This window comes from Cryptomeria japonica, chromosome 3 (assembly GCF_030272615.1).
Source record: "Cryptomeria japonica chromosome 3, Sugi_1.0, whole genome shotgun sequence".
NCBI lineage: Eukaryota > Viridiplantae > Streptophyta > Pinopsida > Cupressales > Cupressaceae > Cryptomeria > Cryptomeria japonica.
Genome location: NC_081407.1, coordinates 18758895 through 18786136, shown reverse-complemented (window position 1 = coordinate 18786136; position 27242 = coordinate 18758895). Strand labels below are relative to the sequence as shown.

Sequence of the window (27242 nt, the reverse complement as noted above, 5' to 3'; positions counted from 1 at the left end):
GGGCAATCCAGCATGCAATCTCATGCTCCTCGTACGTTCCATGATAGTCCTATTCATTCTCTCTAACACACCATTTTCCTATGGAGTTCCTGGAACTGTCTTTTGCTTTCGAATCCCATTTAAGGAGCAGTAATCTTCAAATGCTTTGCTGCAATACTCACCTCCATTATCCGATCTGAGACACTTCAACTTTTTCCCTGTCTCATTCTCAACCAAAGCTTTCCATTTCTTAAAAGTTTCAAAAACATTTGATTTTTGTTTTAGGAAATATACCCATGTTTTTCTGGTTGAGTCATCAATAAAAATAACATAATAACAAGAGCCACCAAGAGATGATACCTGAGCTAGTCCCCATACATCTGAATGCACAAGCTCTAACTTCTCACTCTTCTTCTCTTTCCCAACCTTGAGAAATCTGACTCTTTTCCGTTTGCCATAAACACAATTTTTACAGAACTCTAAATCAATCTTCTTTAGTCCTGGCAATAGATTTTTGGAGTGAAGGATTTTTATCCCTTTCTCACTCATGTGCCCAAGCCTATGGTGCCACATTATCGAATATGTTCTTGCAACATCTATTGTTGCTATCCCTGCAGTAACTTTATCTATAGCAGCTAAGGTAGAGTAAGTGTTATCAATACACAAATATAATGCGCCTACCTTCGCACCTTTAGCTACTACTAATGATCCTTTAGTGACCTTCCAAATACTGTTTGAGAAGGTAACTATGCAACCTTCAGTACCTAGTTGCCCTACATAAATTAAATTTCTTCTTAAGTTAGGAACATGTCTTACCTCCTGCAGAAACTAGTCATTTCCATTCTGCAACTTGATCTTTATCTTTCATTTTCCAACAATTTGACAGGGCTCATCATCACCCAAATATACCTGTCCAAAATCACCTTGAACATAATCTAGAAAATATTTTCTATGGGGTGTAGCATGAAATGAAGCCCCAGAATCTATTACCCAGGAATCATTAACATTATCCAAACATAAGATTAAAGCATCTTGTAAAGTATTACTTGCAATATTAGCTTTCTTACTGTCATTTTCATTTTTGTCTCCTTCTTTGTTTTTTCGAGACCAACAGTCTTTTTTTAGATGACCAGGCTTTCCACAGTACCAACAATCTTTCTTTCCTCTAGATTGAGAGCGTCCTTTCTTTGACTTCCCTCGTGACTTCTCATTCCCAGGGCCTTTTCCTCTTTCCTTTGATCTTCCTTTATTCTCCACATTCAAACACTACCTGATGATGTTGGAGTCTCACCTGTGCTTTTCCTTCGCATTTCCTCGCTTAGGATAACACCAACAATATCATCAAATACCAGAGTATTTTTACCAGAGACAGAGTTACTTACAGCCATAACCAAGCTATTCCAACTTTCTGGCAAAGAACATAAAATCAAGAGAGCCCTAACCTCTTTTGCAAAAGTAATTTTTACCAAAGACAATTGACTGGTAATTGTATTAAATTCATTTAAGTGCTCCGCTACAGATCCTCCCTCACTAATTTTCAAATTAAACAAACGCTTCATAAGAAATACCTTATTCGAAGCCGAGGGTTTCTCATACAACTTAGCCAATGTCGCCATCAAATCTATAGTCGTTTTTGCTTCTGTTATATTGAATGCTACAGATGGTGCAAGGCACAATCGAATGGATCCCAGTGCCTTTCTATCTAAAATGTCCCACTCTTCATCTGACATTGCGGTCGCTTTCTTTGCCTTTCCTTCCAATGGCCACCACAAATCCTTTTGATACAGGTAATCCTTCATTTGCATTTTCCATAACTGATAATTCTAGCCATTAAACTTTTCGACCTTGAATTTGGAATCCTCCATTGCTCCCACTCAAATCTGAAAGTCTTGCCAATTTACAGAAAACCTCACTCTGATACCAATTGTTAGGGTTTCAAGCAGATCCGAAGCAAATATGAACTAACGATTATATGCAAATTTAAATACAAAAGATAAATAAATAAAACAGGACATAAATAACACAAAGATTTAATGTGGTTCACCCAGAATGGGTTACGTCCACCATACACAACCATCCAATCTTTCTTATTATCTAGCAAAAATAGTACATCAACCTCACAATGCCTTAAGCATCCCAACTGCTTATAACATGCGTTTTTAGGGCAAAAACCAAGTCGGCCTTTTTTAGGGTTTTATTACAATGTCGGTTTTCATCAAAAAAAAAAAAAAACCCAAAATTTTATTTGTCGGGGGCTCCCGCCCCTGAACCCCCGCTTTCCTCAGGGGCTGCTGCCCTCGAACCCCTGCCCAAGGCCCGACTCGGTGATGGGTTGGGGTATGGGATAGACTAGCCTAGTCTATGCTCTTGGATCCTTCCCTTGGATCACTTGGTGTTCTCTTCACACCCTAGGGTCTCTAGGACTTCCTTTGCTTGAGGAATCCCCTAACCTTGCCCAATCCACCCACCAATGAGTTGCAATGCTGCTCCTAAGGTCTCACCTAGTCATGAGACTCAAAATCCCTTACTAAGGCTAATAAGGGCTTGGCTTGATCCACACCTTCCAAGGTATTAGCAAGGATAGGTCGGGTCTCTAACAAGGTTTTTTCCACCCATCCATGTGCCCCCAAGAGGTTCCAGGCTTTCAACCCCTTACCGATTTCACTATTTTGTGTTTTTGCCAACAAAATAGGGCTACAAGGATTTTGACCAATTAGGCCTCCTACCCGGTCCTTTAGGGCTCCCTCTCACAAATGATGCACAAACAACCCAAACTCCCAAAATGGACTACCATTCATTTGGAAAGGGCTCAAGGATTTCTCTAGTTTTGGGCCTCCAAGTGGCCGTACAATGCCTTGGGCGAATTTTGGGGTTTTTAAGGGTTTTGTGAGGGTTTTTAGGCCTGCCAAGGACACAGTGTGTGTTTGCTGCTCTTGCCACCTTTTTTGGATTGGTGGAAGCTCCTCCTTCACACCAATGATGCTTCACTCACCCCTCTACAACTCCTCCAAAGGGTGTCTTCTTCTCAGTTCTTCCTTGCTCTCAAAGACCTCTGCAACTTGACCCTTCCTAGTCGGGCACTGTTCAGTCTCGCCTAGGATTGGGTCTTTTGATGGCCTCCCTGTATTTACAAGGGACCTTCTTGCATTGAACTATAGTAAAAGGTCTACACTCTCATTCCCCATGGTTTCATGGTGGTTCCACAATGGGGAATGGAGTTATGCAGCCATTTACACAAACCAGTCCAAAACTGGACAGTAAGGAGCAAATTCACAAAGTAATTACAAACACACCTCCCTTACAAATCAAAACCTAATCTAAATGCTCAAAATGAGATTAAGTACACCATACAAGTCACTCCACATAGTTTTGCATGCAAATCAATCCATTAATGATCTTTCTTTACTCCATTTGTGCCGACTGGCAACAAAATTGCAGTCACAGTCAATCAGTTTGCTTGGGCCGTACAATGTCTGACATCCAAACCATTAACTTAGGGTTTGGAAATACTTATACTACCCTCTCCTTGGTCTATGTACCCATATTAGGGTTGTCCATGCCAAACTAAGAATTTTGGCTTCTAGGTGAAAAAGTTGCTTGACAACTTTTAAAAGTTGTCATGCAACTTTTGAGCAACTTTCCCAATGTTGCTTTTCTTGACTCCTAGACCCACATTGGGCCAACCTAAGGACACTACCATGCTATGAAGGATCCCTAAACACCTCAAAGGCACACATACCCTCAAATTGCAAGAAAATCTCAATCCTGACTTATGACCCTAAGAACTCAACTAGGACCTTAACTATGACCAATGAGTACATGGCTCTTTATTTTATATACAATGGCTTCAAAAGAAGCATAACACCAAAAAAACAAAGAAGGAGGAAGAGTTTGGAAGGGTGCTCCTGCACCACTCGGCCCCGGACCCCAACAAGGATACGTGTTGAGTGTACAGTACTTTGCTGATCAGTCACCACATTTCAACACAAAAGCCATACACAAATAATGCAAGTGCACGCACACACACACACATATTTATCCTAATCCATATATTAAACCTTATAAATGATATTCAAATTTATTTTCCCCACATATAGTATCATGCACAGAGCATACATTCTTTTCGAAACAAATTGCAGAGAAAGAGGGAAAACTCCACCAACCTGGATAATTAGAAGTGATGGTAAGCAATTTGAAGAAGAGCCAAACCCAATCCAAAAACCAACAAGCCAAATCCAAGCAAGCTCCAACCAACCAAGATCTCCAATATGTAGAAAAATAATTCTAGAAGCTAATTGGCAGAATACCCAGAAAACCAAATAAATAGATTTCATTCAAAAACTATAGAGCATGTAGGCTTATGAAAAATAATATGAAATATAGTATTATTTATTTACCCCTAATTCTCAACCAATAAGAATATTGGGTAGGTAAGAATTACAATAATTAATTACCCAATTAGTAACAAAGGGAAAATATAGTACAATATAATAACCAATGATAAATAAATAATGAATCATAGTCCAATGAAATAAATCAAAGACCAAAAATAAATAGATAAAGGCAATATAAATAAATGCCACAAATAAATAAATAAAAAATCATAACCAATATAAGGATAATATTTAAACAATAAACAAATAATAAATAGTCAATTAAACTGTAAATCAATTAAATAAATTTCAAAGCACTAAATAAATACAAACTATTAAATCCATAAAATATTAATCAAATAATAATAATAACAACAATAATAATAATAATTCACTCAATAAATATCAAAACCAAACATTAATTTAATTTATTTAAACTATATGAAACAATTATTAATTAATTAAATAATCAAATACTCGCAACACCACAAGGCAACCACAACTCAAGATACTAACATGACGACTTATGCCAAGACACTCAACTAACAAGGATGGCAACTTAAGCTTAGAGCGTGTAGAGGGAATTCATGCCATCTCAAACAACTTGCCATTGGGATAAAGACACGCTCAAACTTGTGAGACCAAGTGGAGTCGATGTTTGGTACTTGCAATCTTGCAACCACCAACAACCACGATACAACATATACAATAATATATTATAAATAATCAAGAAAGTGATAGAAAATTGCAACGTCATGTCATTCTCGTAGTGAGTGGTATGATATCGTCCCTATCACAAATATAGTAGTAAGACAGTCACACACATTATAGCACCATCTCGTCTAGTATAATTATGAAGTGGGGTTAGCAAAATCAAAATGCCATCATAATCCCATAAGCAATATAATCCATCTAGAATAGCCAGTGTATACAGATCATCAAATATAAATCCATCATCATAATAATCAAGGATGGATATCATCATCCACATAAGTCATTGTGTATCAAATGTACATGTGAAAAATCTAGCATCATCAATAAGCATCTGAGATATAGATAAAGTCATAAACACGAATCAAAACATCATATGAGAGTCTAATCAAGTCTATCGGTGCATAAATCAAAAGACGAATCGAGGAGGGACACTACATTAGGTCCTTTATTTACTTTTTCACGTAAGCAAAACTTAGGTGCTTTTCCCTTTTTATTGAATTAGGCTAATAATAGCTTAAGTTATCTCCTTCATTATGATTGTGACACTTGGTGCATGCTAATTTAATATAGCCTTTAGGTTTTGCATCTAGGGTTTCATTCATCCTTTCATAAGGATTCATTCATTCATTGTAATTGTATCTCCAATATTGTGTGTGCAATAATACATAATTGATAGGTTGTTATTGAGCATATTATCTTTGCTTGGTCTCTTTTATGTGATAGGTGTTTTGCTTGCAAATGATTCTTGGTTCTTGTGGTTATATCATCAACTCCTATAGATATAAAATAAAAATAAAAAATAAAATAAAATAATAATATAAGAAAATAATTCAACTTCACCCAAAATAATAATAATATATATCATTCATTAATATATAATTATGCCTTGAGGCATTATACAATTGTATAAGGGGATGTGAAGTTGTGTCTCATTAGATCACACTTGTGAATAAACAATCGGTGATCATTCATTAAAAATGTTTTCTTTTTTTTTTTCCCATCTTTTGACATGTAAGGAAGTCATTTAAACCTAAGCCAATAATTAAATATCATCATTCAAATCGTTTTAAATTTAAGGTGGTTGAATTGTAGAGGGCTCTACCAAATCGAAAGAGATGACAAACAAGTGACTTAAAAATAAATTGTTACCTTTAAAATTGATCTTGTTAGTTTTTAAAATTGAAAGAAAAACAATGAGTTGAACTTTAAAAGTCTTAAATGTAAAATTATAATATGAACAAAAATTAGAAGTGAGAAAATGTATTTTTATTTTATTTTTTGATAGTCATAATTTATGTTTATTTTTATTTATAACTTAATGTTTATCAAGAAAAAAAATGTTATTTTTTATTTTAGTCGTTAATATTCAATATTTTTTTGATATATAAAAGTGGCTAAGACGCCACACCCATCTATGTAGCATAGTATGCTTAATCTATTCATATTATCCAATAATATGAGAGAGAGAAAAAAAGGAGATTAACTAGAATTGCTCCTACATTCCAAAACAAACTACCCTAAGCCCATTAACGAGCCACCAAAAAACCTTGAATATTATGCCAACAACTTACACCTCTTTCATCTCTTCACCTCCATCATTTTTATCTTCAACCACCAAGGTCATCTACCATTATATAGCCTATACTATGCCATGTTGATTCCATCCTTTAGGATGTCAATGAGATCCATATGACCTATTATCTTTGTTATTCCTTTTTCATTTCTTTTCCCCATATTAGAAAAGGAGATTTGTGGTCCATTACAATGTTGGGCAAGTCTCGACCAAAATCCATCTTGTGGTGATAGTCATATCCCCACCATTGTGATCTTTAGAAAATGTTGCTTATCCATACACCACCGTGTCCATACTAGTGTCTCCATAAGTTTTTCCCACCATTTCTTTGTCGTCTCTCACTTCAAACAAACGGGCCATAAAAATCAAGGTAATATCGAATTTGACTTGATATTTCCAAGCTAATGCAATGTAATCCTCCCTCAATATCATTCTCATGGCTTGTATAATTGTTGCCTCATTGGTGCAAAACAAGAATTTCTACATCCAATTATCTAAAATTTACCCCCTAAAGGCCATCTATCTCTAGTTGGCATTTAAATAGATTATTGTCTCCATGTTTCACCATTCCCTACCAACATTTTGTCAATTCTTGACACATCGATAGATTAAGGTCATCCATTGTCTCGTGCATGTGGGAAGGCTATCATTATAGGAAGCATTTATGGAACCAACTAAAAAGCAATCTATATGAAGGAAAACTTTTTTTTTTTTGAAAACTTACTTATAGATTGCTTTTTAGTTGGTTGGATAGCATAAGTATCATTATATCCTCAATGTATTCACTTCAACTCTTTTTTTTTGCTCGGTAAGGGCTTTTGATTGGAGCTTTGAACCAATGGGGTCACAGAGGGGGACCCCATCCTCGAGTACATCATATATTTGATTTCAAGGTATTAATACCTCCATTTTTTGTCTCTTTGATCCTTGTCACTCCATGCTTTCTCCTTATCACTCCACTCATTCTCCTTATAATTCTAATTATTCTCTCGAGGCATTAACACCTCCACATCCACCAACTTTCGACACATCCACCAATCACCTCTTTCCTCCTCCACCAATCTCCACGTCCACTAGCACGCACACCAACCTTTAACACGTTCACCAACCTCTAGCACCAACCTCCTACATGTCCACTAGCATGCCCACCAACCTCCAACATGTCAACCAAGTTGGGCACAAACTAGCATTAACACTGTTTTGGCCAAGAGGGGATTTAAACCTTGGTTGCACCATTAACAGTCATTTGACCACTACACAAGGTGATCCCCTTCGCTTCAGCTCTATTGCCTACATGAAAACTCATTAATTGCACCATGTTCCCTTCATTCCTTCATTCTCCAAATCTTGATCAATTTTATGCTAAACATTTGCTAATTCTAACCCAACATCATTCTCCTTCATGTAGATAGCCTAATTGGCTAAACAATTAGCAATTTGGTTCCCTTTTTTATAAAGACGAGAAATGCAAAAGTCATCAAACCCCTCTAATAGCTTCCTAAATGTGACTAGACTTTTCTCAACTTCCAATTGGGGATATCTTTATGTTGAATAGTGTTTATAGTGATTAGTGAGTCTCCTTCCAAATTTATTTTCTTGAAATTCAATTTCCGACACAATTTGATTCCTAAGTATTTCGCTTGAAAATCAACTTCATTATTAGTCCTTTCAATTAGCTTTTTAGCTTCCATGACTAAAAAATTTCCTTTATAGTTTCTTAGCACACAACCCACTCAAAAAAGCCCTAGGTTACCTCGTGAGGCACCATCAAAGTCAACCTTAACCTACTCGTCATATGGAGCTACCCATTTAGTGCCCAATCTGAATGTACTTGCCAAATCAACCTTACCACTCCCATGAATGAGATATATTTTATGTTTATTTTTATTTATAATTTATATATATCTTAAAAAAACTATTAAATAATGTATTTATTTTAAATTTGAATATTCAATTAGTCTTGTACTTTTAATTTGTTATATATTTAAAAAAATACAATTAAATTAAATTAACTATATTTATAATAAAATACAATTTTAAAAAGATACAATTATTATATGTTGTTTTTAAATATGCAAATTATACTATAATACATCTTTTTAAAATTTATTGTATAATAATAATACCAATATATATATCTTTTAAAAATCTACATAAAATATATTTAAATTGATTAAAAAATTAAGAGTGAACAAAGATATTTCTCAACTATTTTATTAGATTTCCAAAAGATACACGCTAGTTGTAAACTATTTCATCAAATATTTTTAAAAGATATTAGCTAATTGGAATCTGACATGGAAAACAAATTTAACCGTTACAGAAAGACTAACAGAACAGATACCCCTTGTCTGTTTAGCACTAAGCCAGAAAACGGCTGAATTGTCCCTTTAAAAAACACTCGCAAAAGAGAAAACATTTGCACACCTAAAGTCCAGGGACAATATTAAGTTCTCAAAATGATTCTCCACCAAAATTATTTGCCCGAAATATTTTTAAATGTCACGGACCCCTTCTTTTCCTTCCCAATGATATCAACGATCATTGCGCCTTCGTTTTTTTTTTCCACCAACTTTTTATTTCCAACGTATGTTTTTCTGTTAACGACTTTTTATTTCTAACGTACATTGCACGTGACCATCCATTTGACGTACACGTCACGAAAGTTTCCACCCCTTCCCATAAAAACCTTTTTCCGCACCCCGTAAAGATCACTTCAGAATATTATTTGACGAAGAAGATACAACTACCGCGTGAGGTGGGGCCGACCGTCATGAACAACGAGACTAGTGGGCCCCACCATGTGCAGGGCACTCGCCTGCCCTGGCCCACGTCAGCCGGCGAGACGGCCAATCCGGTGGCCAGCGGAGCTCTCGAAGTTTAGTGGTCCACGTGTCATATGGTAACCCCCCAGTTCAGAACCCCAACCCCTGGTCTTGTGCTTTGTGAGCGCCAGCCTGGAACATCGATGCAACATCAATGAGCGTATTTTTAAAGATGTGATGGCTGACAGGCTTTCATTATGATATGTGTCATGTTCTGCATTCTGCGGCGTTGTTTGTCACTGCGGTGCTGTGTTTTTTCATACTTGTGTAAGGGTGGCTGAGATTTTGCTAAATCTAGATATGATTTCCAGCTTTATAAAATGGAATAAAGCGGGGTAGTTGTTGCTAATGGAGGGCTAGATGGGCTGTATTTAGTGGGAAGGAGAAAGCAACGATTGTCTGACTGCGTGTAGCTGTGAGGGAGAGATATGGAGGCGTGATTCGAACCTGTGACCTCTGCATATGTTATTGAGGAGCATCAGCAGCAGAGGCCAAGTAAAAAAAGAAGTAAGGTTTATTTATTTTTATTCTGTTGTTGTTCTTGTTGTTGTGGTTATCTCGCCTGTGCTGCGAGTGCAGTGATAAATAACAAGCTGAAAAGGGCGAGGTAAAAATCAGTGTTTTGGGGGTGCTGTGGTTCCGACCGGCGAGGCAAAAATCAGTGTTTTGGGGGTGCTGTGGTTCCGACCGGCGAGGCCACTCTATGCACTGGGATCACCTTTATTTTCAGTTTTTTATTTGTTTGTTGTATCGGCGGGCTTCGAACTTGTGTCTGCTGTATTCATTGAAGGGGGAAGGTGCAGAAAACAAAAAGATAGCATTGTGGGGCTTCTGGCATTGGAACGTGGGATTTTTTTCCGTGTTTGGAGAAAGTGACAAGGGTGAGTTGAAAAAGGTAGTGTTATGGTTTTTCTGGGTTCTTCCTGTCGACAGTTGTAGGCATTGAAGAAGTCGAAAAGCTTAAAATACCGAGAAGAGAAAGATGGGGTTTTGCTACCTTTGAGCAGAACGCGCGATCGCTCTTTTTGCCTTGAATAAGCATTCAAAGCTACATATATCAGGGGATAAAAGCCAGTGTTTTGTTGTTGCTGGGATGCGAACTCGCGAGCGCGTAAAGTGTTGAAGGAGAAATGGAGAAGTAGAAGGCGGGACAGATTGAAAAAAAATCTAGCGGTTTGGAGCTTCAGAGTCCAGAGTTTTCAACTTGTGGACAAGGCACGCGTTTTGCTGCGGCTGGCAAAAGGCTAACGTCTTGTTTCAGCAGTGGATATGTTGTCTGCTTTGAATATGTTTTCAATGATCTAAAGAAAGCCGGTGTTCTGGTGTCGTCCTGATTGAGCTCGAGATCGCTGTTTACATTGAAGAAAATCAACCTGTCAAGATACAGGTAAAAGAACCAGTAATTTGGTGCCGCTGTGATCGAACACAGTACCGTTGTGTACACTGTACATTGAAGAGGAACAAATCTTCATCCATTCAAGGAAGGCAGATTTTTGTGCATTGAAGGTAAACATCCTCCTGGCATTTTGGTGCTGCTGTGACGTGAGGTCTCGAAAACTGTTTTGTGTATTGAAGAAAGAGAACCTGAAACGGACGAGAATATAATACAGTTGCCTGCATTGAAGGAAAAAAGCCTGAAAGCAGAAAGAAAAACCATAGAACTGTGTGCATTGCAGGAAAACAGAGGGCTTAAAAAAGAGTTCTGTGCACTGGAGACTGAAAACAGTGAAAGCAGTGAGAAGAAACAAGACATTGCCAGGTTTTGAGAAAAACAAGGAAACAGAAAGAAGAATACTTAACCAGGGTTCTGTTTTCTGTTGCTGAGATTCGAACTCACCAGGTCGATGAGAACCAAAAATGGCGCCGCGCTTTTACGCGGCTTAATTTTTTTCTCCTGTATGTTTTCATTTCATATATCTGGACAAGCAGCAATAGATCCAACTGACGGAAGCGTCATGGTCAAAATGGCGCAGAGTTTAAAGGTTAGCAGTGCGTGGGGATGGACTACAGCCACAGATCCTTGCAAGTGGCAAAATATAAACTGCAACAACAATAATAAAGTTACAAATATAAATATAAAAGATGGTGGGGTTACCGGTAGCCTGCCGGCTAATTTCAACGACCTGAGTGCCCTCGAGAGTATCAGCTTTCAGACTAATAATATTTCAGGCTCATTGCCGACGTTCAAAGGCTTAAGTAACTTGCAATCTGCTTATCTTGGGAACAATTTGTTTTCGTCTGTGCCAGCAGACTTTTTCAGTGGGCTCACGAATCTACAGGTCAGTGCAAACTCAAAGTGTTTAATGATTTGGCTTAATTTTTATCAGAGGATATCTGAAGTTGCTTGTCCGTCCATTAAAATTTCAGATAACTAAGGTTTTCATTATTTGCATATAAATTCCTTTTCTTTAGAATGAAGATTTTTTCTGGGAAGTATCACCTGCCCTAGATGTATTTGAGTGACATTTCCAGCGAGCTACCGAATTCTGATTTCGTGATAATGAGTGATGCGACTCACTGGAAATGTCTGTCAAAGTTCTCTTTGGCAGTTAAACCTAAGAAGAGGTCTGGCAAAATCCATTTATTAGTGGAAAAACTCTGAATTTTTAAGAAAAAGGATTTTTCCTAGGGAAGACATATTTGCCAAAACTATTCTGCCTAGAAGCTTTTTGTGGGATGTTTCAAGTGAGCTCCTACTAAATTCCGATTTAGTGGTAATGAGATGTAGCACACTGGAAATGTCGGTGAAAAAGCTTCGACGGAGTTTATTCGAGAAAAGTTTTAGCAGACTGTATATATTTTTCTTCACAAGTGTATTGTGCTACTTAATCTAGAAGAAGTTTGGCGAATTCTATATTTTTCTTTGTAATTAGTGGGCAATACATATTCTACAAGGATAAATGATTTTGCTAGAACTCCACCTGTAAAATATTTTCCATTCCTAAATTCTTTTGGTTTGCAGGTTATCTCGATTGATGAAAATCCATTTTCTCCGTGGTCGATTCCCGTGGAGATTAAAGATCTCACGTCACTTCAATCATTTTCAGCCTACAATGCCAATATTATAGGTGAAATACCGGCGTTTCTTGGCGACGGTACATTGCCGAGCTTGCAGACTCTGAGGCTTTCGTACAATAATCTCAGCGGAGAAATCCCGACCTCCTTCAATGGCTCCACTAGTCTCCAGGTGAGGATGTAAGATTCCAACAAGATGAAGTTTTAGTTTTATAGAGATTTTGAAGGAATTGATGAATATTTTTTAGGCTTCTTGGAAGAAAATAGAAGAACACAGAGAAATTGTTCAACAGTAACAATACAATTGTTAACATATACGAATTATTATTCATTCAAATTTTCAAAAATCAAATAGAAACAAAAATCGGAGACAAATACAGCATTACAATTGCTTCAATAAATAATAAATAATAGAGGTCTTGCCTAAAAATAAAAGTATTCACATGCATACTCGTGCACAACTTTAATTAACATTATATAGATTGATTATATGAATTCTGCAAGACTGCAGTTCTTTCTCTAATATGTAAAAATTTAGCCATCTTTCAGAATCAGATTTTACTGAAATTTTATTATTTTAAGTTGGAACATTTACTCAACTTTTTCAATCTGTTATTTTGTCAGAAAATTTATGAATTTATTTGAAATAAATTAGCAAAAACATATTAGGATTTTTTGGCCTATCATTTTCTGTTCACATGTTTACAGGATCACGATGGAAGAAGTAAACCCCCAACCATTTCAAATCCTGACCTCGATTAAGTACCTTATCAAGTGCCTTGTTGCAAGCCCAGAAACCTTAAAAGGGAAAAATTTCCAACTTAGTATAGATTGTTTTTTTGAACTTCCAGAATCTTGAGGAAGGTTTGTTTTAGGAGATTGACAGAAAAAATAACAGATCTCCTCTATAATTATGGGGAGATGATGCAGACATGATCTTAAGAAGAAAAGAAAGATAGGATGGAAGTGGAGAAAGAAGACCTCCCAATATTAAATATAAAAAATCAAATGATGTGTATATTGAATTATAAAATATAATAATATTATATCTTATGATAATATGATAATTATAATGGAAATATAGTTTATAACACTTTGCTTCTATTTTGAAATATTGTGAAACTACTATTCAAAATGAATTATATATTGAGTTATCTGTCATATGTTTCGTATAATAACTATTTTTCATATATAATTAGCTATTTTAAAGTATTTTTTTTAGAATAAATAATTAATAAAGAAACTAAATGAAATTCTATTAGTTTTGAATATGGATGAAGTCAACAAATTCTTCGAGTTTCAAATTTTGTAACATCTACCTAAAATTTTGTATTATTACTAATATTATCTGAGAAGTTTAGCAAATTTTCAAAAATAGTTGAAAGGGTTTCTAGAAGTTAGAAAATCTTGACAAGGTTCAGAATTTGTTTAAATGCCAAACAAATATTCAGAAAATCTATGTGTTTTCTAGCTTGATGATAAATTCTTATTTCGATGTTAAAGAATCTGTGCAATCGAGCCTAAAATTTCTCTGAAATTGAACAGGTACTTATGCTGAATAATCAAAATGACGGAGCAGTTTCGAATCTGGGTGGTAACATTGAAGCCCTAGGGTCCCTAACACAGCTCACACAACTCTGGATCCATGTCAATAAGTTCACTGGCCCGATCCCTGAATTTGTATCTACTTCCCTCTTCGATTTGCAGTTCCGTGACAATGAGTTCACAGGCCCCATTCCGGACTCCCTTCTCAGCCTATCATCGCTTAAAAACATAAGCCTGAAAAATAATGCCTTGCAAGGAACATATCCTAGCTTTAAAGATGGTGTGCACGCTGACATAAATAGCAGTGACACCACCAACAGCTTTTGTCTTTCTTCACCAGGAGCTGCCTGTGATTCTAGAATAAACGTTTTACTGTCCTTTGCTGGAGCCGTGGGGTATCCATATGAATTTGCCACTAGTTGGAAGGGCAACGATCCTTGTGTAAGTTGGCAGGGCGTATCCTGCGCAAACAACAACATAACGGTTCTAAATTTTCCTGGGAAACAGCTGACTGGATCTATATCGCCTGCATTGTCATATCTTACTTCGGTTGAGAGTATTATTCTTAACAATAATGAGCTCACGGGTTCGATTCCTGAGGGGCTTGCAAGGCTGCCAAATTTGAAGAAGCTGGATGTGACTAATAACAGTCTTTCGGGGACCATTCCACTGTTTCCAAGTACTGTGCAGTTTTTGAAGGACGGGAACCCGAAGCTTGGAATCAGCTCACCACCTGATTCTGGTTCGCCTGATGGTGCTAATGTGACCAAAGGCACAGCAGGTACAGGTTTGGCAAACTTTAAAATTACTATACAGCAGCATAGAGTCATCAAATGTGATTTTAGAAATGCATCCAAGGAACTGGAAGTATCATCAATCTCATAAGAGGATTACATAGGAGGTCTCTTCTTAAAAAGTTAGGATAGTTAACTAATGTGGCTTAGTCCCAAAAGAGGCATTCACTGAACACTTGTTTGGTACAGGACCGGGATCCGTTTTGGGGGGTGGAGTACTCTGCAATTTAGTTAAAAAGATTAAGAAAGTTTACTAGTTACGCAAAGCGTAGAAAACATGGGTTAATAGTTTATCATTAAATACAGAAATTCAGTCGATTTTCAATTTTTTAAGTCTTAAATTATTTATCTTAGGAATATTTGTTTTTTTTTGATAAAAGTGGAAATTATTTATCTTAGGAACATTTGTTTTTTTTGATAAAAGTGGATAGAACCACTGAACTATAGTAAATTTTAAAAGTTTTTTCCAGTGGTTCTGAAGGGAAAGAACCAGTAAGAAAACCCTTCAGTATTGCTTAAGTAACACAAGCTTATTCTACCCAATACCAAATGCCCATTGGCATAGTACATCAAAAAACCCATCCCAATTACATAAGCCGCATTAGATATAAAGGAAGCCGTCAACAGAAGCATATAGAAGGAAGATTAAAGTATGATCACCAAAGGATGCATATCCATTGCTGCCAAAAAACATCAGTCTGAACCACCCCTGTCTATGAAACACAATTCTCCAAACCACTGGTTAGAATGATACCACATAGCAGAAATGAAACCATAATCAAAGACCCTGTCAAAATAAACATTGTGACCAAGCATAGCAGAACCCACACCAAAGAAAAGCCACACCAAATAAGGAGGTTGATGAAGAATACAACTATGCCCTTCTTTACTTCAAATATTCCAAAACCGAGGAAGGGATCTCATCCACACTTACCTCCCGCATATTAGCTTCACTGTCAATGGCTAAGTTAGCCAAGAAATCTGCAATCTTATTCACTTCCCTATAACAGTGGGAAATCAAAAAGGAATCAAAAAAATCGAATTTTTGCAAAATATGATCAAGTATATATTGTAATTGCCAACAATTCGACTTCTTTTTCATGACACTTTGAATAATAACCATAGAATCACCCTCAATTATCAAGTCCTTAATTCTCAAAGATATAGCCATATCCAAACCAAAGGACAAAGCAAAGAATTCTGCACAATTGTTAGACTTGAAACCAATCGCATGACAACGAGCCTGAACAAATCTTACCTTATGATCATAAATTACCATACCTGCCCCTGCCAGGCCAGGGTTCCCACGAGAAGCACCATCAAAATTCAATTTAAAGTGCCCTTGCGGAGGAGGTTTCCAGCAAGCAAAATTTCTTTTACTTAAAGCATTAGTCTTATTTAAAATAGATCCATGAGAAGGTAAGACTGATAACATTCTCCAAACTCGAGTTACCCTACCATCCCAATGAGAAAAAGAGGTAAGGGTTTCCAAATTCTTATAGATAAAAGACACAGCAACTTCAGAGATGGAAGATTCAATCCTCAATAAAACCTCAGCCAAGGAAGAACTTGTTTGTTTAAAAATCCTATTATTACGCTCTAACCAAATATTCCAAATCACAATAGATGGAGAAATAATCCAAAGACATGCATAGAAAGATGAGGCAAACAGGAGAGGCTTAAGAAATTTTACAATTTCGGTAAAAAAAAATGGGATAAGTTTTCAAAATATTTGAAAGATATTGTTTGAATGGCTGTGTAAATGTTAGAAATCTGAGAGAAGTTTACTGTTCATTGTTTCCTATGTAAAAGCACACTGATTTTGTTAGAAGTTTCTTAGCAAGCTTCCTACTGTATGAAATATGATGAAGAATAACTCTGCAATAGAATTTTAGAAGTTAATACACGTTATTTCTTGTAACAGGTAATGGAACTGATACAGTTTCACAAGGTTCCAAATCGAAGTCAAATTTGGGCTTAATAGCTGGAGCTGTGGTTGGTGTAGTTGCTGCAATATGCATAATTGGTACAATCTGCTGGTTTGTCATGAAGCGTTGCCGCCAGGGTTCAAACCGTGTACAGAGCCCCAACACGGTGGTAATCCACCCTCCCCGGACAGGGTCCTCTGACCGGGAGTTGCTCAAAATCACCATTGCTCCAAATGGGACAAGCACAGCTGCAGGAAGTGAGGTGCATAGCCGGACGAGCAGCGGTCCCAGTGGAAGTGACCTGCATGTTGTGGAGGCTGGCAGCATGGTCATATCAATCCAAGTGCTCCGTGATGTGACCGATAATTTCAGTGAGAACAATGTCCTAGGCCGTGGTGGGTTTGGAGTGGTATATAAGGGTGAGCTCCATGATGGGACAAAGATAGCTGTTAAAAGAATGGAGGGTGGTGTTGTGAGCAGTAAAGGACTCAATGAGTTCCAGGTATAGAAAATTTCTGTAATTAATTTTCTTCAGCTGGTTATTTTGGTTATATTTGATGATGAAAATTTGCCTCAACCATAAAAACAATATTTTTCTGCCAGACAGTGGCGATGACAAAATTTAAGGCATTTGGAGTAAAATGATCCCATTCACTGTGAAATTTCATCGCATTTGCTATTGTGTTTTCATTACTATTCATTAAAAATCAACTCCCAAGTTTTTCAAAGAAAAAATAATTCTCATCACTTTTGCTACAGAGATTTTCTATTACTATGCATTTGGAAACATCTCACTGGATGTTGCAAACACAAAGCTTAATCCTGAGAAATAAAACTCTGTAGAACCTCTTAAGGCCCTGCCTGCAGCTAGTATTCATTTTTTCCTGTTGATGGGATTTCCCACAGGGAAAAAGGAGTAATAGCATGTCTGTAGGATCTGATCTTAGGATGCATTCCTGTGAGGGCCCAAAGGGATACTACTTCTGTTTTAACTTTTGCCTGTACCAGTGTCCCCCCCCATGAAATCTCTGAGTTCGAAAACATTAAAAATTTGAATCTTGTCTTCATAGTATCATACTGCCACTTCTTTTTTGGCCACACATGGCGAGAAGCAACTGGGGATGGGGAGAAGTAGCACCACAGCTCCTTCTCGGATCTGTTAGGGGCTTTGTTTTTAAAATAACTTTTTTTTTTATTATTAGTTTACAGAGTTCTGACAATCTGTTAATAGGAGCACCCGCAGAAAAATTGGATCCCTGCATCCTCTATGGTACGGGAAACTAGGACGCACCCCTTGGAGGATCACCTTTGTAACATTTTCTGCATGGTCCCCTGAAACCTCTTAACTGAATAGCATAAAAAATTTGAATCTATCTCCAATTATTTGGCCAGAAGCTTTAAGAATCTACCGTAGAGCAAGGATGTAACTTTGCAATTCAGCTCAGATGTTTAAGGAATTATCTTTACCTAAAATACAGAATAATGCAATGATCTTCTTTTTCTTAGAACTTTTAGAATCACACGGAGTGCTGAACAACTGTAAAGGAGAGCTAGAAATTACATATTTCATGGAAACATTGCACCGCAAGTTACCTCAAATTTTCATTCAATTTTTAATTTATTTTTAATGAATGCAATATCAATCTTTAAAAATATAGATTTCAAATTTTTTTAAAAATGGGCATGATTTCTAAAGCTAAGGAATGTGTCGTTTGTTAAAATTTCTCATTTTCAGGCAGAGATTGCGGTCCTTACGAAAGTTCGACACCGGCACCTTGTTGCCCTCCTGGGGTACTGTGTTGATGGCAATGAGAAACTACTTGTCTATGAGTACATGCCACAGGGGCCTCTTAGTCAGCATTTGTTTGACTGGGCACAGACAGGGCTACCTCCTTTGGATTGGAAACAAAGACTGACCATTGCACTAGATGTTGCACGGGGTGTGGAATATTTGCATAGCCTAGCACAAAAGAGCTTCATCCACAGGGACCTCAAGCCATCAAATATACTTCTGGGTGATGACATGAGAGCCAAGGTGTCTGATTTTGGCCTTGTCAAGCTTGCACCTGAGGGGAAATACTCTGTTGAGACTAAGTTGGCAGGGACTTTCGGGTACTTAGCACCGGAATATGCAGGTAAACACCAGAAATTTTATTAAAACCAAGTGTTAATAAAATTCCATGCATTTGGGAGGTCAATGGGTGGTTAGTTCTTGCAAAGTATTGTCTTCTGCATCCAATATTTTTTTCCATCAGGATTAGTGCACCTAGAATCTAGCCATATGCAGCTTTATTATCTGGATTTGAGCATAAACAGAAGTCTATATAGTTATATTCACATGTGCGGAGCTATATCTCGTAAGTCATTAATCATAGAGAGCTGCATGTGATCAGATTCAGGTACATTTGTTTGCATTTTGGGCTTGTAGATCAATATACTATTTTTGTACAAAAGTTTCCTGTAATGTCAACTTATTAATGCTTGTAGATCAATATATATCGTGAGTCATTAATCATAGAGAGCTGCATGTGACCAGATTCTAGTACATTAGTTTGCATTTTGGGCTTGTAGATCAATATACTATTTTTGTACAAAAGTTTCCTGTAATGTCAACTTACTAATGCTGGGTTTAGGGTAAATTCGTACATTTTTCTGTTGAGGTGATCGGAAGTTTTTTGACTTTCAATGCGGCTTCGATACTTAAAATTCTTTAGCTTTACATCTTTCACCTTTTTAAAATTTATATGAAGGATCCATTTTTTTCAGCTGACATGATTTTATAACATATTAATATAATGAATTTCCCATGAATTTTTGCGCTCAGAATTATAAGATGGAAAACATGGTTTTGTTAATCATTTTGCAACTTAGGGTTTTGGGTCGATTGCTTCAAGTACACCTTTTTTGACACATAAACATTATGGTTTTTAAATTAATTGTTCAGTGCAGCATTTTGGACCTTTATATCTTATTATTATGAACTCACATATGTTTTTCATTTAGTATTTTGTTTTTAGGATGGATTCAAATCTTATCAATGCATATTCACATACCTTTTCTCTTGAGGATTTGTGCTTGAATGCATATACTGTTTTTCAATGACAATCCTTTGTTTCTTGGTAGATAATTTGTCTACTTTTGGACCGTAAGATGTAGGGCTTGATTTCAAATCTTGATATGCGTATACTTTTCAATCACCAACACATTCTATGGTATCAAATGCTATTTCATTTGTTTGATGGATTTCAACCATGTTTTTCCAATGCTACTGGATTTGGATTAATTGTTGATTTTGCTATTTAGTGGTAATTTGACGCCACTAAATTTGGTTGAATGATTTTGTTATCTACATTTCTACAATCGCCATTGAATTTGTGTGAAAGGTTGCTTTATGATTCCATCATATTCCAGTCTCATTAAATGGGAGTTAGTTATTGGATTTGACAATAAAGATGCCACCGAATGTGGTTTAATGGTTGGCTTTGATTTTTGGAGCCATTTCATTTTGCCCAATGAATTTGGGTGAATTTGTTACCTATGTTTCTGCAATGCCATCTGGTGTCACTAAATTCTGGTTAATTGCTGTTTTTGTTATTTGAGGGTTTTCAGATGTCTTTGTAAGTTCAGATAAATAGTTGATTTTTTTTCTTCAATTTTTTGCTCTAGTGCCGCCAGATTTTAGTCATGTTTGATTTTGTTATTCCATGGTTTTTATCAAATGTTTAAATTTGTTATTTATTGTTTTTCGCTGCTACTGCATTTGGGCCAATGGCAGATTTTTCTTTCAAGTTTTGTCCAAATGATTGATTTTGCCTTTGCACATTTATCCAAGGAAACCGATTTTAGTTGAAGTTTGGTCTCATTAGTCCATGGTTTAAGTGTCAAATTATTGTGGTTAATGGGCGGTTGTGTTGTTCTGTCTATATTTCCATTGATTTCTTATACCACTGAATTTGTAAAAATGGTTGTTTCCATTAGTCTCTTTTTCTCTAATGCCATCAAATTTTGGACTTATGACTGATTTTGATACTGTTGCAGTGACTGGCCGTGTGACAACCAAGGTGGATGTGTTCAGCTTCGGAGTGGTGTTAATGGAGCTCATAACAGGCCGTAGAGCATTGGATGAGACACAACCTGAGGAAAGTATGCATCTAGTCACATGGTTCCGCCGTGTGTACCTAAGCCGTGACACATTCAGGAAGGCCATCGACCCCATGCTGGGAGAAATCACAGATGACACCTTCCAAAATATCTGCACAGTGGCCGAGCTTGCAGGTCACTGCACTGTCCGGGAACCTTCCCAGCGCCCAGACATGGGTCATGCTGTGAATGTGCTATCTCCTCTTGTTGAGCAATGGAAGCCGATTGACATAGATGGAGACGACTGCTACGGAATAGACCTTGATATGACTCTACCTCAAGCACTCAGAAAATGGCAGGCCTTTGAGGGCTCTTCAATAATGGATGATGATTCTCTCAGGAGTTTGGATAATACAATGGCGAGTATTCCTAATAAGCCCATGGGATTTGCGGAGTCCTTTACCTCTGCAGATTGCCGGTGAAAGTTGCAAACATAAGTTGCAAGTTTTATGAGAAGAAACCTGGGGTTGATAAAAGAAAATCTACTTGGTATCATTGTTTCCTCATCCTCCTCACGCTACTTCTGCTGCTGACGAGTGTTTTGAGTTTTTCTTTTCTAAAGAAGCAAAGCAGAACAGGTCTGGTTTGAATTAGCCATTTTTGTTTTGATAGAATGGTGATGGTTTCCAACGGCATTGTGTGCAGATTATCCTGACTATCAAGGTCGGCTAATTATATTGGTTTTCAGTGAACATCAGCATTTAATTTCTTTGTTTTTTCACATGTAACGTTTGTAACCTTTTTGATCACTGTATACAGATTCTTTTTTTCTTTCTATCACTATGCGTTAGCACCATATTTTCCAAACAAATTGAAACAGCTAGATGTATTTATAAAAAGATTATTGTTTTAATTTTGTTGGCCCCTCTTCTTTAAATCGAAACATGATGGCTGCTGTTTTCTCTGTGTAATTTAGTTTTCCATGTCTGTGAATGTGAGTGGGAGTAAGTAAAAAATTAAAATTGAAAAATATGGAGAATGTTACCCGATGCTTTTAATAGGTTTCGTAGCAGCCATTTAATTTTTGTGTCAGGGTGGTCTTTACAGAAGCCGCTCCTAACTTTTTAGTCTGAAATGTTTGTTCATCATGGTCACAAGCTCATGGTTCTCATTTGTATACATCTTCACGACCAACACCTACGTTTATAATTGAAAAAGAAAATAGTTGGATTCCAACGTAGGCCCTGACAAAATATGATAAGTAAACGACGTTTATTTTTTAGGCTCGAAACTCGATAGGCTATTGCATCAGCAAGGTCGGATGACCACAGCAAAAATAATGAAAAAAGTAGAATAAAATGACAGTCGATGGTAAATGTGTTAGCAGGTCAGGTCCAGGGTGGTTAGTAGTTTATAGAGCATGCCATAGGCAACAACAGAGGCACAACTTGAGTCCCTCCCGTCCTTGGTTTGTATACTTCGCTTAGTTTTTACTTTTTACCACACACTATAAACATCCAAAAGATTTTATTGTTGGGTGAATGCATAGTTAACATTGACTTACATAACTGCTGGCTGAAGCTGGGAATGCATTTTAGTGGGAAAATCATATTTGCATTTGTACAATTAAAAAAACAAAACTAATAACTTTATTGATTTCATTTTGGAATGTATTACAATATGATTTTATTAAAATTTTTAAAATATAAATTTTCAAATTGTTATCATGTTACAATATAATTGATTAAAACAAACAAATGCAGTTATAGAAGCATTTTTGTTAAAAAAATCTTAAATCAAGTATAATGCTTCATCAAGTTGTCTCATGATTTACATTATACATCTTTCTTTAAGATTTACATTCAACACACAAAATATGTTGATTAAAACAAACAAATGCAGTTTTAGAAGCTTTTTTGTTAAAAAAATCTTAAATCAAGTATAATGCTCCATCAAGTTGTCTCATGATTTTCTGGCAATTATCCATATAGAATTCACCAAATCTTTATCCACTTTAAAAAACAAACTTCACAATATATGCATATTTAGTTCCATCAGCATAAAAAAGGAAAACAAAAATAACATATCCTTATCATACAAAGCAAAGGAAAAATTGTCTTGAGATGTGGAAATCTTCTATCCTCAGTGCCTCCAACCTCCAATATCAAAGTTTCAAAAAAATATCAAGTGAACATCATTTGAAATAAAAGTTATTTGAATAGCAAATTGTCTAACAAAATAGTTTTACTAAACTATATCTAATGAGAGACCTCAAATTGCTTATGTAATTTGACATAATGATTATATCTTCCGTTTTGGATCTAAATAATTATACACCATCTTTTCAAATGAGTAAAACGAATTTTAAAAGCATAAACAAATAATTTAAAGGAAAATAACTATTTAACAGTTAGCATGCCCTTGGATTCTCACCAGTCAAATGGCTTGTCGTATATTTTAATGGAATCTTGCCTAAAGAGAGACTTTTTAACAGAGGACTGCAACAATCTAAGAAAGCAGGGATGCATGTAGCAAGTCATTTGGTGCAGATCAGCATTAATATCAGCCCCTTAATGGCGCGCCGATTGAAGCGAAACTTTTTTTTTTATAAACTACCATTCTTATTAGCAACGATCATCTTCATAAATTGTCATTCTCTGTTTTTTTTGTTTTCCCAAAAAAAATCTTTCATTTGTATCTTTACTATGGATGCTCTTTCATGACTTGTGTATGGTTTCACCAATATAAATAGTTGTCTCCGTGGGGTCAATTGAGGTCTTGACATTTATTGGTGGAAAAAAACGACAGATAATTTCTCTGTGAATAGTAGCTTTCCACATGTATGATTTTGTGAGTGTGGGGTAACACAAAGGCAATTGGGCAGAAAATGACATAAAATTGTTGGAGAAAGCTAAAAGTAATGTTTGTGTACATCATGTGCTTGACATCTCTGGAATGAGTAAATATTTCTGTCATTATTTTTATTCCCAATGCATGCGGGTCACGATCCTCTTGCTTTCTTTGTAATTCTAATGGATTTTTTGGCCTTCATTAATGAAAAAGCAGTTTTTTAATCAGTTAAGGAGTTTCTTAATCAGTTTGTCCAGATTCAACAATTTGGTCTTATATGGAGAATGACTGGCATGGATTTGACCGTACACCTAATCTAAGACGGTAAATAAAACTACCATGAAGAATCGAGAAGTGTTTTGCTTTTATGGGTTGTCTTACACTGCCTTCCAAAATTTGGGTCAGAATTGACGTTTGGAAAAGTGTGTTTACTTGCGTGTTGCGAATGTTAGCTGTTTTTGGGTGTTAGTAGTTGTCATGATTATAGGCTTGTCATGCTTGCCAGTTCATGTTCAGATTCTACTTTCTACTATGGGTTTTTATTATCCTCACTAAAGAGGAGCAATTGGATTGCAATATATACATGTAATTCATTGTAAACATTTAAAAATGTCTCAATGATCATGTATTAATTATTTTTTTAATTGATTAAATAATTTTAATTATTTAATTAAGTTAATTAATCTTATTATTTTAATTTCATATTTTTTCATAATCTTATTAATTATTCCAATTTTAATTCTATCATCATTTAATAATTTAAACTATTTTTTAATGTTAATTAAATATTTATTTTTAATTAATTATGATTATTAATCTTTCAATTTAAATAATTTTAGATAATCTTTATTATTTAATTAAAATAAATTTTTAAATAATTAAATAGTTTCTTTAAATTATTTAATTAACTAATTTATTCTTCTAATTTCTAATTCCAAATTCCCAAATTCAAAGTTAAGTTCAACTATCAATCATGACAAGCCTATAATCAAATTGAAAATCAAAGTTAACTTCTAAAAATATTCATATAACAAATTGAATTTAAAATAAATCCAATATTTGAATTAAATCTCATGCAAAGATTAAATTGAAAATCAAAGTCAAAGTGCAAGCACATGCTAAATTAATTAATTCAATTAAATCAATTATCTTTCCAATCTCTAGTTCTATCTTCCACTTTGTTTTTTTCCCAAAAAGCTTTCAATTAGTTAACTATTTCATCCTCTTTATTTCCTCCAATCATTCATTTTCATCTTTCAATCAATTTTTTTCTCAATCATTTAACTCATTAATCTATTCAATCTATTATGTTCCACCTCCAAATCAATAGTTCAACTATCAATCAGCATAAGAGCTCACCTGAGTTCCACCTCTTGATCAATCTATTCCACCTATCAATCAATCCTCTCCAATAATCTATAAATTGAGCATTCAATCTCCATTTTCAACGATCATGAACTTCGAATCTTTGTGTCATTTGCAGGTTGCCAGGGCAATATCTGAGAGCCACCATACCATAAAGAAGAGAAGAATAATGGAAGCTACATGCAGTCATGGAATAGGGAGAATTGATTGACAGATTTTACATTCCTATTTCTTGTTTTGCATTATTTCATTGAGTTTTGTTTAAATTCTATTAGGATAGGGATTCATGATTCCCCTTTGATTTCTGATTGATTACATTATGAATTTTAGCATGACGACACTCACAACCTTTGAATATTATAATGGATGTCTTGTGTATCATAGAGGTCAGATAATCATTTTTCACAAAAGAGATCTTTTTTTTTCTATCTTCATTGAATTAAAAGACTTGGTCCATCAAATATCATAATAGATGTCTTGGTGTATACAAAAGAGATCTTATTTTTCTATTTCCATTTAATTAAAAGATTTGGTCCAACAAATATAATAATAGATGTCTTGGTGCATCTTGGATAGCCATTTCCCACAAATAGAGATTTTGTTTGTTTATCTCCATTTAATTGAAAGACTTTGAACCATTGTACAATATATATGATATTATATAAAGATTTTATTAGATTTAAATAATTTTCCTACAATGAAATATCTAATAATATGAAAAGTCACAAAATATATATAATTTATTGAATAGATTATTTGTAGGGTGAAAATTAGTGTATATGGGTAAAAGTACAAACCTGTGTTAGACTTTTACAAAGGAAAAGGCTAACACAACAATAACTGTTCAATTTCATCGTCATAAAAGTGTCATTTGCATTTTGAATTTGAAGATGATGTAATCCGATGAAATGTGTAAAATTTGTTGAAGTTTAAATCTACTATTTTTTGAAATTTTTTTGTCAATAATTTATATGTTTTTTTTAGCTTTAAAGTCCATTTTTTTATTGCTGAAAAACGCTGAAAAACGCTGAAAAACAAGGGGTTTGTTTCCCACCTCAAAAGTAAATGTAAATCAACTTTTTTTTTTTCTCATTTTGATATCAGTTATAGATCACATATTTATATAGTGCATGATTTTTAAATTTTTTTTTTGATGTATATTTCCTTTGTAATAGCATTTGGAAGTCGAATACACCAAAATTTGACAGTTTTTGTCTCCCACCATAATTTGTCTATTCAATTTATGATAATCCAAAAACTAAAAATACCTTTTTGGAAAAGACTCTCTTCTAGTGAACCATATTTTTTTCAATTTTTTTTGAAGTGATTTGATATATATATATTTTTTTCAAAGCAGACTCATATCGAACAAAAGAATACCTAGTTGTAGTATTTTTAATTTTTTATATATTAAATATAATCAAAACATTAAAAAAATTATATGAGTAGAATCGTGACTTCAATCTCTAAAAAAGGGTATTTTATTATTTTTAATAAGTTTAATTTACCTATTGAATTTTGTTGCAGAAGTGACAAGTTTGAGAAAATCATCATTTTTGTTGATGTCCACATAAGTCGTTCCAGCCGGAAACGTTCATGCCGGAAGCGTTCCGACCGGAACTATTCAAAAATAGTACCCTTCCGGCCGGAACTGTAAGGGCTGACGCGACCGGTCGCTTGAACCACATATAAAAAATAATTAATTTTTCCATTAAAAAAACCAAATCAATCAAGTGCGAAAATAACAAGAGTTATTTTTGCAAAAAATCTTTTTTTTTTCAAATAAAGTGGCATTTTGGAGCAAGTAGGAAGATTATAAAGGGGCAAATATTTCTAATTTTGTAAAGGGGTGAAGATTTTGAATTTTTTTTCGGAAGGCATCTACCCTTTCCCAGTATGTTATTTGAAATTATTTTTTCAATCATGCTTAATTTACAATATTAGATGTTTTTTTGGAAATTAAATATTTTTTAGATTAACCATATTCTTTAGTCACTGCGATACGACGATAACCATTACTTGGCCATATATCCAACACTATTTAGTACTGAATTATATTATATTTTATTTCCTAATAGTTGACTCAAATTCTCTATATATTAGCTAAGTGATTTCAAGCAATTAATGTTATTAAATCACATTCATATGTACATTGCATATAGTCAAATGTATCTAATTGAAGTATACTTAATTTCTTACTT

General features: G+C 35.2%; 1 protein-coding gene across 2 annotated transcripts; it reads left to right on the top strand.

Moving 5' to 3' along the window:
* Positions 1-9661: 9661 nt before the first annotated feature.
* Positions 9662-21663, top strand: LOC131049112 (receptor protein kinase TMK1). 2 transcript variants are annotated; one of them, XM_059218013.1, is made up of 7 exons: positions 9662-10071; positions 10116-11743; positions 12427-12651; positions 14025-14805; positions 16743-17248; positions 18482-18881; positions 20785-21663. In XM_059218013.1, the coding sequence occupies exons 2-7, from the start codon at positions 11309-11311 to the stop codon at positions 21306-21308; spliced, it is 2871 nt and encodes a 956-aa protein (XP_059073996.1). In that variant the 5' UTR covers positions 9662-10071; positions 10116-11308; the 3' UTR covers positions 21309-21663. The 2 variants fall into 2 exon arrangements, with proteins under 2 accessions (XP_059073996.1, XP_057839117.2); XM_057983134.2 differs by having other exon boundaries at positions 9662-11743.
* Positions 21664-27242: the final 5579 nt, after the last annotated feature.

Excerpts from the sequence above, each read along its gene's own strand:
- LOC131049112 (XM_059218013.1), top strand. The coding sequence starts at position 11,309 with ATGAGAACCAAAAATGGCGCCGCGCTTTTACGCGGCTTAATTTTTTTC. Across the intron at positions 11,744-12,426 it reads GTGGGCTCACGAATCTACAG|GTTATCTCGATTGATGAAAA; the intron begins GTCAGTGCAAAC and ends TTTGGTTTGCAG. Across the intron at positions 17,249-18,481 it reads AAGGACTCAATGAGTTCCAG|GCAGAGATTGCGGTCCTTAC; the intron begins GTATAGAAAATT and ends TCTCATTTTCAG.